The sequence below is a fragment of the Pinus tabuliformis genome, chromosome 6 (genome assembly GCF_031772625.1).
Source record: "Pinus tabuliformis cultivar Carrire ecotype Pingquan chromosome 6, CPIR1, whole genome shotgun sequence".
NCBI lineage: Eukaryota > Viridiplantae > Streptophyta > Pinopsida > Pinales > Pinaceae > Pinus > Pinus tabuliformis.
Genome location: NC_142292.1, coordinates 964,125,079 through 964,145,001, shown reverse-complemented (window position 1 = coordinate 964,145,001; position 19,923 = coordinate 964,125,079). Strand labels below are relative to the sequence as shown.

General features: G+C 34.0%; 1 protein-coding gene across 1 annotated transcript; it reads right to left on the bottom strand.

Moving 5' to 3' along the window:
- Window positions 1-1,364: 1,364 nt before the first annotated feature.
- Window positions 1,365-19,635, bottom strand: LOC149262188 (uncharacterized). The gene is made up of 5 exons (XM_089375598.1): window positions 19,495-19,635; window positions 19,298-19,384; window positions 19,016-19,132; window positions 18,790-18,915; window positions 1,365-1,373 (listed from the first exon to the last, which is right to left on the bottom strand). Exons 1-5 carry the CDS (start codon window positions 19,633-19,635, stop codon window positions 1,365-1,367), a joined length of 480 nt encoding a protein of 159 aa, XP_089231724.1.
- Window positions 19,636-19,923: the final 288 nt, after the last annotated feature.

Genomic DNA, 19,923 nt, shown 5'->3' with positions numbered 1-19,923 from the left:
AGGACACAAATTGCGTCTGGGGGGCAACCTCAAGGACAGTATATACCTGTGGTACAATACATTCCTCAAGGTCAACCCCAGCCTCAATATGTACCCCAAGGTCAACCCCAGTATCAGAGCCTTGTTTTGTTCATTTGTTATTAACCTTGGAATTCCCTAGCATTGGTAATCTTCAATCTTATTACTCTTGATATTGGGGGTTTGTTGGGGACAGGTTTTATGTCTCTCCCTTTCATCCCTATTTGAAGGGACCCATTAACGCACCATCATATGTGTCAGTGTTAGGCAGTTCCCTTTGACCAATTCCAGCGCAGCGACTCATCACAAGTCGCCCCTCGACAATAACATGGTGGCCCCACCTCCAGAAAGAATTCATATGTCATGCATGGGTTAGTCTAAATTTGTCAGAGATATTTAAGCTTATTAATGACCCAATTTCTTATGATCTTAGTTATCGTACAATGTCATCTAAGATCCCCTGAATATTACTTAATCCCAAAGTGGTTTACGTGAAAAGTATAAAATATTTACTAAAAAATGAGACTTCCATGCTTAGTACGCTATGCATTGATCAAGACCATATTATTTACTCAAGCTAAATTATTTTCAATGCAATTTGTATAGGTATTTTAAGAATGAATAAGTGGGGGAGGATTAACGAGTTGGAAGTTGAAGACCCGGAAGATATGATACAATTTTCAGCAGAAGACTTAGCATGGACAGAGATTGAGGGGGACCAAGTTGCAGTTATTCCATATTGTCGACTTGATGATTTCATAAGTGGAGAGGAATCAAATGAAAGTGCACCCACCCAATTTCTTCTTAAGAATCACCGAAGTAAAAAAATAGAGGATATCAAAGTCACCAATTACTCAACATTCTTGGAGTACAGTGTGTGAGTCTCTATATGCTTTTTCAAGATATGTGTAATTTTTTCAATATGCATAAATATTATATCTAATTTGCAGTAATTTTTTTACGTACAGTTATTGGTGTTCATATGGTCCACAGTCGACAAGGAGAATTAGGAGTGCATCATCAGATCCAAAGACAACCCGCAATCGACATGAAAGTATTAAAGTTGGTTGCCAATGTCACTTCTTTGTGCGACGACTTGTGATGAGACTAGATGATGCTGTAATAATATATACTGCATGTAGACATATTGATGAATCCAATGTTATTTGTCATGGGACAGATGCAATCGGAAGGTCCATGAGATTCAATTATGCACCACATTTAAGTTGGCATATGCGATCTACAGTCCAACATTTCGTTAAAAGAGGTTTTAATGCTACAATGATATGGGACAAGTTCATCTCTGATGTGAAGGATGGATCCGGTGAGTTATACACAGGGATACTTCAAGATACCTACATGACAAAAAAAGATATAAGTAACATTTACAATGATATCATAAGGCTAGAGTATGTTAAAGATCAAAGTGATCCAAAGAGTGTGGAGTGCTGGTACAAGGAAAACCCAGAGAGTTTTTTCTTCTACCAAAAACAAGATCTTGTTGAAAATATCCCTTTTATCATAGGCATACAAACAAAGTGGATGTGTTCAATGATGCTGAAATACTCTCACAATAATATTATCTCAATGGATTCAACCTTTAGTACAAATAAGTACGGGGTGAGTACATATTTATCCTAAATCCGATTCATTTATTTAACCTCATATTAATGCATGTATCTTATATAAATGTAATTATGTATATTTTTTGTAATGCAGTATCAACTTTACACCTTAATGGTTTTCGACGAACATCACAATGGGGTTCCAATAGCTTGGGTGATATCATCACGCAACACTATAGCTGATCTTTCTAAATGGATGTTGGCCTTACTTGCAATTGGAAACAAAGAGCGACCAGATTGGCATGTTCTTGCCTTCATCACGGATGATGCTACTGCTGAAATTGAAGCATTGAGGTGATGTGTTTATTATTTTTACAAGAGGCATAAAAAATATTGTTAATGTATAATCTCACTAAAAATTATGTTATTGCAGGTCTACGATCAAGTGCAAAGTATTATTATGTGTGTGGCATGTTCGCGTGCATGGTTGAAAAATGTTGGAAACAAGGTCAAAGGGAGGGAAAACCAAATACGCATTTTTCGTGGATTAGGTGAAATCATGCACATGTGTAAAGATGATGAATCTGTGCGAAAGAAAGTTGAAAGTTTATTTGAAGAATTCAGTGAACAAATTTTTTTTTTGGAATATTTTAGAAATACTTGGCTGTCCAACAACAAAATATGTAAGCTTCTTATTGGTGGTTATAATGACTCTATTTTTCATGTCATATGTATACTTATTAATATATAACTAATAAATTTCTTTCTACAGATATGTGGGCAAAAGCATACAGAAATTTTCCACATTCAAATCAAGATACGAACAACGCCATTGAATCTTACCATCGGTATATCAAGGAAAGGTACCTATGTGAGAAGAACAATGCATGCCACAGAAGGGTTGATTGGTTAATCTATGTTTTGTTGACAAAGGTTGTATTATTTTACAATCATATGCACCGTTTAAAAGAAGCTGGTTTTGTACGACCCAGAAAAATACAGGAACAACTGAATTCATCCAAGTGTAGAGCTAAGAAAATCCCAAATGAAGATTGTGTGCCTGATGAAAAGAGTAATGACTACTGGGTTCGTAGCCAAAATAAGGATACTCGTGACATTTGGTACAATGTCATATATAAGGGTTCTAATCTACACTTCTGCAATTGCAATTGGGCCCTAAATGGAAATATCTGTAAACATGTATTGAAAGTTGAGATGTTAGTGAGTAACACTATTTTGGGTGAAAATGTAGCTCCTGGTGTCACTGATCCCACGACAGAAAGGCCTAGAATTTTATTTGATTTGAATGAAACACCTATATTGGTCCCAGAAATCCAAATAGAGCATTTTCCATGCTTTGATTCTCCTCCCAATCTGAATTATCATAATGAAACAAGCATTGATAATTTAGAGAATTTCTCATACAATGTTGAATCGACCAATGTACGACAAGATAGTGCATTCTCTGAACATGATGAGATGAAACGTGTTAACTCATCAACTCTTGAGAAATTGAGATCCATAATACCTACAAATTTGGAACAGGCATATGCATTGAACAACTTGGTAGACAAAGCATGTCAAGAATACAACAAAATGTTTTTCAATACTATAACTCCATCCAAGATCACTACCAAGAGAAAACATAGTTTCTTGAGTCCAGTAAATAAAAAGAGGCGATGTGGTCGCAAGTCAAAGTCAGGGACAAATATACTACAATTTGAAAGGGTTGGACGAGTTCATGCAAGGAAAAAAAGAATGGATGAACAATTGGAGTCATCTTCTCAAAAACAAGGAAATATGGACCACGCGCCTGAGATAATTCAAGATTCTATTATACCCAATATTGGTATGGAAATGTCATGCTATGCATTGTTTTACGTTAAATGCGATATATTATCATGTTCAACACATTTGCATGACTATACGAACTATTTTTATTGTTACAGCTGAGGGACCCACATCTCACAACATTCCAAGTTGTCGAATTCGTTTATTCGATGAACATGCTACCGAAAAAAGATCTAGCATTGGGAACACTGCTTCAGCGATTAACACCCCAATATCCTCCCCAAGGGTGCTCCCCCCTATTGTTGAACCAATTAAGATGTATCATCGCCCACACCCACCACCTCTTTCCTCCACAAATTCTTCCATGCCTATAACCACCTCTGTAATACCTTCCCAATGCTCACCCCTACCCTTCAATCATCCACCATTCTCATTTTTTCAATCGTCCACCCTTAACATTCCAATTCCCCCCCTAGGTTAATCCCCCGGCCTACAGTGATTCCCACTATTGTACAACCAGTGGGGGTGTATCGTCACCCGCACCCACTACCTTTTCCCTATTTCACATCCACCATGCCTTTATCCAGCGCCCCTGAACCATGCCTATATCCGTCACCAAGTGCTCCGCCATCTACCCAGGAAGGGTTGTCTTCTCCATTGCCTCAAATCCTCACGGTGAGAATGAGTATTTGATCAAAATATCATCATGAATTAATGAAATTGATTATATGCCTTTCAATTTTTACAACTAATTGATTATTGTAATTTTTTGCAGAGACATCAATTTGGAAATCCACCTGGGAGTGCCTCATGGGACGAGGGTGACTTAGAGACCCATACGGTAGATCGATCATGATGTTGTTTTTCCATTATGTCATTGATGGGCATGAGATTCCATTATTTATGTTGGAAATGAAGTTCTATTTTGTAAAAAAGAAACATGTATAGTTGGACCTATTTTGAATAAAAAATACATAAATTTATATTTGTGTTTATGACAACATCTCCATTGAATTTTAAATCCTTATGTGGATGCGATGTTATATTCTATCAATGTTACATTACTTTTTGATGAATAGTTGTAACGGATTTTGTTTTTATTAGTTACAAATTATCAAGTTTATAAGTTAAGTGCTTCAACTAACCTTGTAATATCAATTAAACCATCCTTCAAAATAATTATTTGAGCTTTTCAATGGTTGGAAAATATGTATTATAGACTTCCCCATTATTCCAAATGAATCCCTCTTTTGATTTTCTAACTAATGTTTAATTAGATAACGTTTTAGAATTAAAATAATAAAGTATTATAGTGAATTACAAATGTATTGAAAACAAATATCAATTAAACCAACCATTAAACAATTGAAAACAATTAATTAAACCAACCATTGAAAACAATACAATTAATAAAACAAATACAATAGTTTGAGCTTTTCGATGGTTCGAAAACTTATGTTATATCGAAACATCCACAAATGACTCCAATTTTAATAATTGTATTTTGGGACGGACCTTCATTGATTTTTGGAGAAAGTTTATTTAATAAGGAAATAAAAATATTCAATATTCTTTTTCAAACTTTTGATTATGAGTTGATTATTCTCTTATTTATTTGAAATTTTGAAAATAAGATTTGTTTTTTTCTTTATATATAACATTATAAGTTAAAATGAGAAATCTAAAACATTTCTCATTAAAATACTAACAAAAACAAAAACGAATATTTGACTTTAACAGTAAAGACATATTTGACTTTAAGAGTAAAGAGATTAAAATACCCATTTGACTTTAACAGTAAAGACATATTTGACTTTAAGAGTAAAGAGATTAAAATACCCGGTTCCCGGAGCTAAATATGATCATAACTATAATGTATCTAGAAAAGTTTTATAATTCCATTTATAAAAATATAATTGAATAATAAGTATCACTTAGTATTTCATTAATCTTTTTGGAATTACTAAAAAGCTTTTTAATAATAAGTATTATTATTAATATTACATAAGTCTTTTTTGGTCCTGAAGATGATGGGAGGTAAAGAGAACTATTTAATATTAATAATGAATCTTATTAATAAAAAGTTTTAAAAATTTCGGAAAATATTAATGAAATGTTGAATGACATGTAATTATTTCATTTCACTGTATCATAGTTATATCATATTTATTTTAAAAAAATGTAACTTCTAATGTATTTATTGCTTAAATTAAATATTCATTTTTATGAATATTTCAATAATTTTTAGAAATAAAATTTAAAAACTTTTTCTCAATATATTAAAATTATATCATATTTATTTAATGAAAAATGCAATTTCTAATGTCTTCATTGCTTGAGTCAAATATTCATTTTTGTGAATATTCCAATAAGAAATGTTATGGATTTTGCATTTTCCCATATAAAGTTGTGTAACCTTTGAAAAATGAAAATTTAATTATAACTAGCAATTGCACTAGATGTTGCAAAGGAAACTTAGTTAGGCATAAATTCGAAGAATCGTGATATATAAAAGATCAATATATCAAAAAATAAATAAAAAAAAAATCAATGCAAACAAAATTTTGAAAAATAAAACATATAATTACCATTTTATCATTAGAAATATCTTCTACATTCTACATCTCCATTCTTTACCCTTTTACATTACAAAGTTATCAAATTTATCTGAAACAATTTCTAACATGAATCATATCCCATAATACAAAAGAAATTTAAAATAGAAGAAAAATTTAAAAATGGACAACTTACGCCATCATTTTATTTTTATTTTTAATATTATTTTATTATTATTATAAATAAATAAATTTTTAACTTCCTTTGAAAATTATTCTGTGTGAAATAATTCATACTTCATTGAAAATCCATCTTCAATGCAAATTGTAAATTTATTATTTTATCATTTTTTGATGAAGAACATTTCATATTGAATTGGATTCACTCTCATTACATATTAAAAAAATTAAATAATTGGTAAGTATTGCATTAAAATTATCATTTGAACCAAATTTAATAATTTTCATATTAGATTTTGAAATTATCATTATATTAAGTAATATTGGAAGATAAAACCTTATCACCAATGGCAAATAAACAATTTTCCATTCCAAATTACCATTTGTAGATGAGTGGACCATCTCTGTGGGAAATATCAAAAGAGCACAATTTCTAGATGGGTGGACCATTCGAGATCTATTTTTGGGAAATATTAAGAGAGCACAATTTCCAGATGGGTGGACCATTCGAGATCTATTTTTGGGAAATATTAAGAGAGCAAAATTTCCAGATGGGTGGACCATTCGAGATCTATTTTTGGGAAATATTAAGAGAGCACAATTTATAGATTCATGGAGACAAGATTGATGAATTGATTCAAACACTTCATACATATGGATAGATCCTTAGATAAGACCTCAATCTAAATGAGACCACCTATCCATCTACAAATAATGGGTAACATGTCTTTTCATTATTGATTTGTTAACAAACCCTGGATACCATGTATAATGTGTCATTTCATTATTGATTTGCTAACAAACCCATGCTTTGTTTGCCTATTTCAACTTCAAGGCCCAAACTGTGACATTATGAGATAAGGAAATCATCTCATCCTAGGATGGGGACAATGGGGACAAATCTAGACAGTGTAATTGTACACCATCTTGAAATGCTTACAAAAAAAATGTGTATAACATGTAAATTCAACATTACAATCCTATAGTTTGCTATTTAATTTTAATTAAAAGGAAAAAATGAAAAAACGTATTGCATTTTGTGTGATGTGATTACACTTGCACTTAGTTAATCACAACTGCATATAGCATTCTAATCATGATAGAACAAAATCAAGATATAAATCACAATCTTCCTGAAAGCGAGACTTTATTACAAGTAGAGGGGCACATTGAACTACATAATATTTGGTTTAGATATCCATCTCGAAAACAAATTGTCTTTCAATATTTTTACCTTTCTATTCATGCTGGCAAGACAATAACACCTGTTGGTCATAACGGATTTGGAAAAAGCACAATTATTTCCATATTTAAACGCTTCTATGATCCCTATGCAGGTCATTTTCAACCTTCTCCTATCAATGAAAACATCTCTCAATAGCCACTCTCTTTTCCAAAATAGACAAATACTAGACATCATTCAACAGATAGAAGTGAAATATGAGAAAAATTCCAGTAGTTGATACTTCCATACCTTGGAAAGAAAATACAACATGCTTAAATTTGGTACATAATTATAATTACATTTATATTAAAACCAGTTCTAGAATAAGAAAGTTCAGACTTTGGAAAAAACTGCCATGAGGAGTCACCAAGGAGATGAGGTTCACAAAGATAAAAAAAAAAAAAATACTTTGTACACGTATCCAATTTTACATATCAACTAATTACCAATATGTAAATCCAATAATGTGAACACCCACCACCAGGAATTTCTTGGCATCAGAAGGTTGGAATAGTTTGAAGGTGTTGATGATGCTGTAACGTTATTAGAAATATCAACAAAAGATATAGCAGACAACAAATTACAGAGACTATAATCTATGTAATCCTAGTGCTCAAAAGTATTTTCAAAGAGTTGAATCCATTTATACATTCTAAAATGCAATTTAAACCATGAAAAATTATATATATGATGATGACGATGACCACTGAAATCTATCGAATCTTCAGAAAAGAAGGTTGGTAGTGTGTCAAACGTTTTGGAAATATACCAAATTCGAGTTTCACTTCGAAACTCATAGGATTACGGAAGATATGCGCATGTGTTCAATGACCTTATTGAAAATATCCCTTTTATCATAGGCATACAAAAAAAGTGGATGTGTTCAATGATGCTGAAATACTCTCACAATAATATTATCCCAATGGATTCAACCTTTAGTACAAATAAGTACGGGGTGAGTACATATTTATCCTAAATCCGATTTATTTATTTAACCTCATATATATGCATGTATCTTCCGTATACGCCCATCTTCCGTATATGCGCACATCTTCCGTATATGCCCAGTTACCGTATATGCGCACATCTTCCGTATATGCCCAGTTACCGTATATGCGCACATCTTCCGTATATGCCCAGTTTCCGTATATGCCCACATCTTCCGTATATGCGCACATCTTCCGTATATGCCCAGTTCGGGCATATGCGCACATCTTCCGTATATGCCCAGTTTCCGTATATGCACACATCTTCCGTATATGCCCAGTTTCCATATATGCCCACATCTTCCGTATATGCGCACATCTTCCGTATATGCCCAGTTTCCGTATATGCCTACATCTTCCGTATATGCCCAGTTTCCGTATATGCGCACATCTTCCGTATATGCCCAGTTTCCGTATATGCACACATATTCCGTATATGCGCACATCTTCCGTATATGCCCAGTTTCCGTATATGCGCACATCTTCTGTATATGCCCAGTTCCGTATATGCGCACATCTTCCGTATATGCCCAGTTTCCGTATATGCACACATTTTCCGTATATGCACAGTTTCCGTATATGTGCACATCTTCCGTATATGCGCACATCTTCTGTATATGCCCAGTTTCCGTATATGCCTACATCTTCCGTATATGCCCAGTTTCCGTATATGCGCACATCTTCCGTATATGCCCAGTTTCCGTATATGCGCACATCTTCCGTATATGCGCACATCTTCCGTATATGCCCAGTTTCCGTATATGCCCACATCTTCCGTATATGCGCACATCTTCCGTATATGCCCAGTTACCGTATATGCGCACATCTTCCGTATATGCCCAGTTTCCGTATATGCACACATCTTCTGTATATGCGCACATCTTCCGTATATGCCCAGTTTCCGTATATGCGCACATCTTCCGTATATGTCCAGTTTCCGTATATGCACACATCTTCCGTATATGCACAGTTTCCGTATATGCGCACATCTTCCGTATATGCCCAGTTTCCGTATATGCCTACATCTTTCGTATATGCGCACATCTTCCGTATATGCCCAGTTTCCGTATATGCGCACATCTTCCGTATATGCCCAGTTTCCGTATATGCGCACATCTTCCGTATATGCACACATCTTCCGTATATGCCCAGTTTCCATATATGCCCAGTTTCCGTATATGCCCACATCTTCCGTATATGCTCAGTTTCCGTATATGCGCACATCTTCCGTATATGCGCACATCTTATATGCGCACATCTTCCGTATATGCCCAGTTTCCGTATATGCGCACATCTTCCGTATATGCCCAGTTTCCGTATATGCGCACATCTTCCGTATATGCCCAGTTTCCGTATATGCACACATCTTCCGTATATGCGCACATCTTCCGTATATGCCCAGTTTCCGTATATGCGCAGTTACCGTATATGCCCACATCTTCCGTATATGCGCACATCTTCCGTATATGCCCAGTTTCCGTATATGCATACATCTTCCGTATATGCCTAGTTTCCGTATATGCACACATCTTCCGTATATGCCCAGTTTCCGTATATGCGCACATCTTCCGTATATGCGCACATCTTCCGTATACGCACACATATTCCGTATATGCCTAGTTTCCGTATATGCGCACATCTTCCGTATATGCCCAGTTTCCGTATATGCCCACATCTTCCGTATATGCGCACATCTTCCGTATCTGCCCAGTTTGGGCATATGCGCACATCTTCCGTATATGCCCAGTTTCCGTATATGCACACATCTTCCGTATATGCGCACATCTTCCGTATATGCCCAGTTTCCGTATATGCCTACATCTTCCGTATATGCGTACATCTTCCGTATATGCCCAGTTTCCGTATATGCACACATCTTCCGTATATGCCAGTTTCCGTATATGCGCACATCCTCCGTATATGCGCACATCTTCCGTATATGCCCAGTGTCCGTATATGCGCACATCTTCCGTATACGCGCACATCTTCCGTATATGCCCAGTTTCCGTATATGCCTACATCTTCCGTATATGCACACATCTTCCGTATATGCACACATCTTCCGTATATGCCCAGTTTCCGTATATGCGCACATCTTCCGTATACGCGCACATCTTCCGTATATGCCCAGTTTCCGTATATGCGCACATCTTCCGTATATGCCCAGTTTCTGTATATGCCTACATCTTCCGTATATGCGCACATCTTCTGTATATGCCCAGTTTCCGTATATGCCTACATCTTCCGTATATACGCACATCTTCCGTATATGCGCAGTTTCCGTATATGCCCACATCTTCCGTATATGCGCACATCTTCCGTATATGCCCAGTTTCCGTATATGCGCACATCTTCCGTATATGCCCAGTTTCCGTATATGCACACATCTTCCGTATATGCCCAGTTTCCGTATATGCCCACATCTTCCGTATATGCGCACATCTTCCGTATATGCCCAGTTTCTGTATATGCCTACATCTTTCGTATATGCGCACATCTTCCGTATATGCCCAGTTTCCGTATATGCGCACATCTTCCGTATATGCCCAGTTTGGGCATATACGCACATCTTCCGTATATGTCCAGTTTCCGTATATACGCACATCTTCCGTATATGCCCAGTTTCCGTATATGCCCACATCTTCCGTATATGCCCAGTTTCCGTATATGCCCACATCTTCTGTATATGCGCACATCTTCCGTATATGCCCAGTTTCCGTATATGCCTACATCTTCCGTATATGCGCACATCTTCCGTATATGCCCAGTTTCCGTATATGCGCACATCTTCCGTATATGCCCAGTTTCCGTATATGCCCACATCTTCCGTATATGCGCACATCTTCCGTATATGCCCAGTTTCCGTATATGCCTACATCTTTCGTATATGCGCACATCTTCCGTATATGCTCAGTTTCCGTATATGCGCACATCTTCCGTATATGCCCAGTTTGGGCATATGCGCACATCTTCCGTATATGTCCAGTTTCCGTATATGCACACATCTTCCGTATATGCCTACATCTTCCGTATATGCGCACATCTTTCGTATATGCCCAGTTTCTGTATATGCGCACATCTTCCGTATATGCGCACATCTTCCGTATATGCCGAGTTTCCGTATATGCCTACATCTTCCGTATATGCGCACATCTTCCGTATATGCCCAGTTTCCGTATATGCGCACATCTTCCGTATATGCGCACATCTTCCGTATATGCCCAGTTTCCGTATATGCGCACATCTTCCGTATATGCCCAGTTTCCGTATATGCACACATCTTCCGTATATGCCCAGTTTCCATATATGCCCAGTTTCCGTATATGCCCACATCTTCCGTATATGCCCAGTTTCCGTATATGCGCACATCTTCCGTATATGCCCAGTTTCCGTATATGCCCAGTTTCCGTATATGCGCACATCTTCCGTATATGCCCAGTTTCCGTATATGCACACATCTTCCGTATATGCCCACATCTTCCGTATATGCCCAGTTTCTGTATATGCGCACATCTTCCGTATATGCACACATCTTCCGTATATGCCCAGTTTCCGTATATGCACACATCTTCCGTATATGCGCACATCTTCCGTATATGCCCAGTTTCCGTATATGCGCACATCTTCCGTATATGCGCAGTTTCCGTATATGCCCACATCTTCCGTATATGCGCACATCTTCCATATATGCCCAGTTTCCGTATATGCGCACATCTTCCGTATATGCCCAGTTTCCGTATATGCACACATCTTCCGTATATGCCCAGTTTCCGTATATGCGCACATCTTCCGTATACGCGCACATCTTCCGTATATGCCCAGTTTCCGTATATGCGCACATCTTCCGTATATGCCCAGTTTGGGCATATGCGCACATCTTCCGTATATGCCCAGTTTCCGTATATGCACACATCTTTCGTATATGCCTACATCTTCCGTATATGCGCACATCTTCCGTATATGCACAGTTTCCGTATATGCGCACATCTTCCGTATATGCGCACATCTTCCGTATATGCCCAGTTTCCGTATATGCCCACATCTTCCGTATATGCGCACATCTTCCGTATATGCCCAGTTTCCGTATATGCCCACATCTTCCGTATATGCGCACATCTTCCGTATATGTGCAGTTTCCGTATATGCCCACATCTTCCGTATATGCGCACATCTTCCGTATATGCCCAGTTTCCGTATATGCGCACATCTTCCGTATATGCCCAGTTTCCGTATATGCCCACATCTTCCGTATATGCGCACATCTTCCGTATATGCCCAGTTTCCGTATATGCCTACATCTTCCGTATATGCCCAGTTTCCGTATATGCGCACATCTTCCGTGTATGCCCAGTTTCCGTATATGCCCACATCTTCCGTATATGCCCACATCTTAGTCTTGGGTCGTTAAATTGTTTCCTTAAGTCTGAGGAAAAGGAGCTCTTTGCAAGAAAATGCAATTTTAAACCTAATTGATTTACATATAAATCAATATAAACCACCCTATATAAACCTAATTGATTTACATATAATCTATTATTATAATAAAATAATATTGAATATTATTCCTTAAAGAGTAATGAGGTATTTCACAACCTATTATGACATAGATGTTATCACTCACTTACATGTAAGTGATAATAACTAAAAAGATTAAATCAATGTAAATCCATCTTGAACATGCATCACCTACATGTAAGTGATAGTACCTAATAAAATTAAATCAATGTAAATCCATCTTAAACCCGCATCTATAGAGGGATCAAATTTATTAAGGTGTAAATTTTGTTTAGCATTTATTTCAGCATATTGAATGATAAAAAAAGTGTGGTCTAAACATGTTACAATTCAGACTTGTTTTAGCTACGTTTTTCCAACCATTTTTTCCCAAAATCTAACTAAAAAATTATAAGAATTGTTAGAAATTTAAATATTAATTGTTGATATTGCATAATCCAAGTGCAATAGGGTTTTTGAGGATATTGAATCCCTTTATGCATTCAAAAATACAATTTCAGTAATGAAAAAGATGCAATTTGATCAAAAAATTATATATCCAAATTACGGTGATGAATACCAAAAACAAAATTCAAACTATATATGTTTAAACTTATTTTAAAAAAAAGATACACTAATAAACTTGATCCCTCTCAATATTTAATAGATATGGATTTAAGAAGGATCTATGTGTATTAAAGAAATTCAATCCATTTTAATACTTGATAAACATGGGTTTAAAAAGAATCTACATGTATAAATAGTAACCATAGCTTAAAAGACACCCATAAAGTATACCACTAATACTAAATGATACATAGTTAATTCAATTTACATGTGTTACCCTTCTTATAAGTTTAACATTTATAGAAGCAATGTGGATGTGTTAATACTGATCCAAAAATGGGCCAAAATCAATTATTGATCCTCAATCAAATTGCACATTAAGAAAAGTTAATACATAGTAATTATTTATGGGTGCTTTGAGAAACCTTAATGCCAATTGAAAAACTTTATTCTAAGTGTAATGGATACCCCCTTCAAAGGGGGTTGCAATCCATTCTCGATGCTAAAGGTCTAGCTTTTGAAACCATGGTTACTACCTACACTAAGATTTTCAAATATCAACTAAACATATTTGTGAAGAGAATTGAGAAAATTCTAGAAGCCATGCTATATCCTACCATGTGAAGATTCAAAATCTTGGCCCTTGTTGATCATAGACTTATTGGGCAACTCACTAGGATTTGGCTCTTTCACAAAATTATGAAAACTTGTTTGAAGAATACCTATAAGCCTCATATCAAAAGACACAATGTTGTTGATCTCGTTTCCCGTCAACGATAAAAGTCAACATCCTAGGGACTTTTATATATTCTATGGTGTTTTTATAGAGGTGATACTCCTCTTTCACACACTCACATTTTCTGATTAACTCAAAAATGTGGAATTAAACATTCAACATATTCACCTTTGAGTGGACCATGTGATTTTAAAGAAAATAAATAAAAACAAAAAGAAGTAAATACTATCTAATTAAGTCATTCCATGGCACATATCCATTCACATATCATGAGGGAGACACATTTGAAACAAATACATAGACAAAAAATAAAGAAATTGCACATTAAGAAAAGTTAATACATAGTAATTATTTATGGGTGCTTTGAGAAACCTTAATGCCAATTGAAAAACTTTCTTCTAAGTGTAATGGATACCCCCTTCAAAGTAGGGTTGCAATCCATTCTCGATGCTAAAGGTCTAGCTTTTGAAACCATGGTTACTACCTACACTAAGATTTCCAAATATCAACTAAACATATTTTTGAAGAGAATTGAGAAAATTCTAGAAGCCATGCTATATCCTACCATGTGAAGATACAAAATCTTGGCCCTTGTTGATCATAGACTTATTGGGCAACTCACTAGGATTTGGCTCTTTCACAAAATTATGAAAACTTGTTTGAAGAATACCTATAAGCCTCATATCAAAAGACACAATGTTGTTGATCTCGTTTCCCGTCAACGATAAAAGTCAACATCCTAGGGACTTTTATATATTCTATGGTGTTTTTATAGAGGTGATACTCCTCTTTCACACACTCACATTTTCTGATTAACTCAAAAATGTGGAATTAAACATTCAACATATTCACCTTTGAGTGGACCATGTGATTTTAAAGAAAATAAATAAAAACAAAAAGAAGTAAATACTATCTAATTAAGTCATTCCATGGCACATATCCATTCACATATCATGAGGGAGACACATTTGAAACAAATACATAGACAAAAAATAAAGAAATGGTCCAAATATTTTAAAGAGCTCTAAAATGATTTCATTCAATATCATAAACAATCATAGGAGAACATTCATGAGATTTCAATGCTTAATTAAAAGTATACGAAACCACAAATTCCATGCGCTCTTGGAAATAGCTCTCTATAAGAGTCAAAAAGATATTACAAACTTTAAGTTCAAATAGAGAAAGTGTGTAAAGTACTCTACAAAATTCCTAATACTTAAATGTAAATTGAATGCATTCATCCTTAAGGGACTAGAATGGAACTCGAATGGGACTCTTGAGGAACAATAAATGGTATATATTAAGCTAGAAGAAAGCAAAAGGAATGCAGACATAATTACAAATGTATAACAAACTTTACAAAGTTGGATGATTTAAGACTAGGGAGAATTAAATGGGAATTGCTTCAAATAAAATATAGAACACTCACAAAATTGCAGAAGGATGACCGACTTAATGAATTATCTATCCCTTATAGCATCAAATGTTGGAGTATACATTAGTCTTTGCATATTTGTTAATCTAACCAATGGGGAAGTTATTCAGGATTAACAATTTCATTTAAATATTTTCTAAGCCATTCTTTAATATAATCGATGGGAAGGACGATTATGTTGTGTCTTACATCTAATGCAAAAGTATGCTCATATGTTTATTTTGTATTTGAACATAATTGATTGATGACTGATAGTTGGTCTTCATTCTCATTATTATATGTAACTAACCATTTTTTTATTTCTTCCTTCAAAGAATTTGTTAAGTTGTCGAACTCATTACCCCATAATGTCTTAATAACTTCCAATTCTTGTAGCACATCTTTTGGAACTAACATGGAGTCTGTAATCATTCTTGACCCTTGAATATCTTCAACAACTTTAATACATTTAAAGAAACTATTGCTTGGTTAGTCATTAATCTTTGTACACTCAAAAATAGCATCCTTTAACATTTTGATTCTAGCATATAATCTTGCCTTTATCTATTTTATTTGCTCCCCAGTTGAAATCCCTTGTTGGGTTTTTTGAAAGTCATTAAGGGTAGAAATTCTAGTAATAAATATCATTAAATCACTATGAGCAAAGTGTTAATCATGTTCCAAGTCCTTTAGCAAATAATTTGTAAAAGAAGAAATCTTTGAGAGAGCTTTCTTAAATTTAGAAATAGCTCCCATGCGTGTTCAGTAACTATTAGTCACATATTGATATTGTCTACGACTTAAGTCCTAATTCCATTCAATGGTTTTATTGCATTCATAATTCTATTTAGTGTATTAAGCGTGACTGTTGGTACAAGTTCTAGGTTTGGGATAGATAAAGGGTGCATAAATGAAGGTCTATGGCTGAGAGCTTCTTCAAGTTCATTGATCTTCCTCTTTAATCACATGTTCTCAATTTCTTGCTCTATGTCAAAATGTGTAAGCGTGTCCCTTTTAGCCATATGTAATTTAAGAAGTCTAGTAGGTCCAACTCCTAAGACATCTACTTTCGACTTTCATTTCTTTGTCACCTTCTTGTTCCTAATATGCACCTTCTCAATTTGTAACTTCATACTAGCCTTATCATAATGAGTATTATGCATAGTAATAATTGTTCTTCAAAAATGGTTGGCTCCTATATAGTTAATTATTCTACTATTCTTTGAATTTCTACTAGACATAGTGCTACCCAATCGAGGACTACAATAATATTTACTTTCATGTCGGTGAGCCCTTCTGCTTGTTTTGACTATTTCTTACTAGAACTTATATTACTTCTTGATGAGGTAACCATGGTATGGGATTTATCCAAACTACCATGATGGGGTGGTTCTTCACCATCATCTCCATTAGAGCATCATTCATTACTCTCTCCACAGGTTATAATTATCTCTTTTTCTTAGGGCCTAGGGAGGGACTCCGACGAGTCTGTGGGGCTTATAAGGGTTATACACTTGTAGGGTTCTTCCCTCTTTCCTTGATTTTGGTATTCTATTCTAAAGTGGAATTAACTTTTGTGATTAAATCATCATTTATTCTCTTGGAAGAATTTTCTTGTAAAATTCGAGTTCTTCACACTAATTAAGACAAGGAATGACTTTTGATTTTAGAAATTCGAGTTCATCTCATCATTATAATATCTTAGTTTTATTCTTCCTCATATTTCTTTATCACGACAAAACTTTTCATTAAATATTATGTCATTTTAGCTTGAGCAAAAAGTGACTTTGAATAAAGTGAAAAATAATTTTAAGAAACCTCTTACTTTCATAATACTTATCCATATATATAATATACATAATCATATCCATAATTTTAATAACAAAAAAAACTTGTTTAGTTTTATAATAAAATAAGATTTGTTAAATATTAATATTTTAAATATTAATTTTTATATTAATTAAAAAGTAATTATTATATTTTTTCCAACCCATGGCTTAAATATAATTTACAAAAAATTAAATAAACTTTCTATAAAAATATTTTATTAATTAAAAATAAATAATTTACAAAATTTCTAAATAAACTTTTTATAAAAAAATTATAACTTTTATACCTTCACTTTATTATTTAAAAATAAATTTAAAGTAGGAACTATATCTCAACTAATAACAACATCTTTTAATTGTAATTCTTATATTTTAGTTTTTGGAAAGAATTAATATTTAACGTAATTAATCATTATTTATAAGTGAGTTAGGGCATAGTTTCAGTGTTATCAAATATTATGAATTCTAAATAATTGAATTTATTTGTAACGATGATGTAATGATGCTAAGATTAAGATTATTTGGAACAAAACTTCCGTTATAACCTTGGACATTGATATTGTTTGTTTTTATGGCCAAGATAAGAGATATTTTTGGAACAAAACTCGCATTATAACCTTGGGATATTGATACTATTTGTTTTAAGGAGAATCCTACCTCGATAACAAACCCACAACTAATGATCCTCTAAACTTTAGGTTTTGTTTTTTGTTTCTTCTTTTGGTTGAAGTAGTTCTATTAAATGCAAGGAGAAAATAACAATAACGCAGAGATAATTTTCATTATTTTATTAATGGTTTTTTTTAGTACATTAAAGTTGTAACTAAAATTAGATGTTGGCATTTTAAAGACATACTCTGCACCTGGAAACAATTTTTGGAAAAAAAAATGATGTATTAAAAAGTCTAAAAAATACAGAGATTGCATATATTGAAACTGTCCTTGTAGCCCCTTTATAGATAAAACAATGGCTAAAGTTATATTATTGTAGCCTAAGTCATTTAAACTTGCTGGAATGTTTAGCCTTCAAAGTAGCAAACCTAGTGGGTTTAGTGAGAGCAATGCTAGTTGAGCATATATGCTCTATGTATTGTTTGCGTGACTTGAACCCACGTGCTTTCAAGTCCTTTGGCGTGATTTTGGTCCTTTTAACCATAGCATCAACATTTATCTTTTTTGTTTTTTGTGGAAATTAAAACATTATCAATAAATATCAAAATCCACATAGATATAATGAAAATATGCTGACCATGTAACGAATATGAAAAGACATTTCATTGACTAGCTATCAATAAATATCAAAATCTATATAGATATAATGAGAATATGGTGAACATGTAAGGAATATGAAAAGAAAATGCATTAACTAGTCATAAAAAAATACGTCAATGTTATTATGAGCTAAGATATGTAGTATATAACTTACCTCTCCTAATTTATCTTGAAGTCTAGGTGAATGCCGCAATGGTTGAGGAGAATGTGATTTTTGCTGAGTATCATGTCCACCATCATACATGTGCAAAGGTGTTTTAGGAGATGTATATTCATTACTCTGAACATTAGATTATACATAGATATAAGTATGTGAATCAAAAAGAATTAAATGTAAAAATATGATAAAATTATAAGAGTATAAATAAATATAGTCTTACCTTGCATTGTGACATTGGACATGAAGATGGTTGTAGCATTTGAACCATTTCATTTCCATTCTTCTTAAGGCTTCTACAAGGGGTTTTCATTGATTGTGATGGTTCCAAAGGGAACACCTGCACCATAAATAAGAAATAACACACACGCACATAATAAAAAAAAATCAAAGATAAGGATATATAATACAGAACATCCATTTCTCATCCCATCATTATGGTAAAACATAACAATTTATATATTAATATTTTCGGTGGAATAGGTTATATGGATTAAAAACTTACTGGCCCAGTAACCCCTTGAAAACCTTGAAATCTAGGTGAGCGTCGCAATGGTTGGTGGCTTGAATTTGGGGAATTTTGTTGATTAGGCTATGCATATCAATAAAAATGAGAAATTAGTATACAATTATAATAAATATAAATATTATTTAATGTTAAAATGTCTAAAAAATTAATATATGCAAAAAAATGGACTCAACTGTGTTGTCATTGTCCTGATTGGTTTCATCAAAGTTTAATATATGGCTGTGCCCATCTGATCCTTCTTCCCCCACATCATTGGGAACCTCAGTGCTTGCTTTATCTTTTATAGCAATATCTATGCGCTTCATTGTCTGCATGCGTCTACGAGGTAGACTCTGATCCCAACGTTGAATTTTTTCACAAATCCTTTGCTTTGAAGTGTCATTAAGCTGATCAAATGTAGCAACTGACTGTGAAAACAAGTTTCAATGAATTTAGTCCACAACAATAAATTAATATTAATAGAAAACATATACAGATAAATACTAATAAATACTTACAGCTGAAAGAATTTCTTCATTGACAATATTAATAAAAAATCATATACAAATAAATACTTACAGCTGAAAGAATTTCTTCATTGACAAATCTTTTATATGCTTGTT

Excerpts from the sequence above, each read along its gene's own strand:
- LOC149262188 (XM_089375598.1), bottom strand. The coding sequence starts at position 19,635 with ATGCAGACAATGAAGCGCATAGATATTGCTATAAAAGATAAAGCAAGC. Across the intron at positions 19,385-19,494 it reads ATCAGGACAATGACAACACA|CCTAATCAACAAAATTCCCC; the intron begins GTTGAGTCCATT and ends TGATATGCATAG. Across the intron at positions 18,916-19,015 it reads GTCCAATGTCACAATGCAAG|AGTAATGAATATACATCTCC; the intron begins GTAAGACTATAT and ends TCTAATGTTCAG.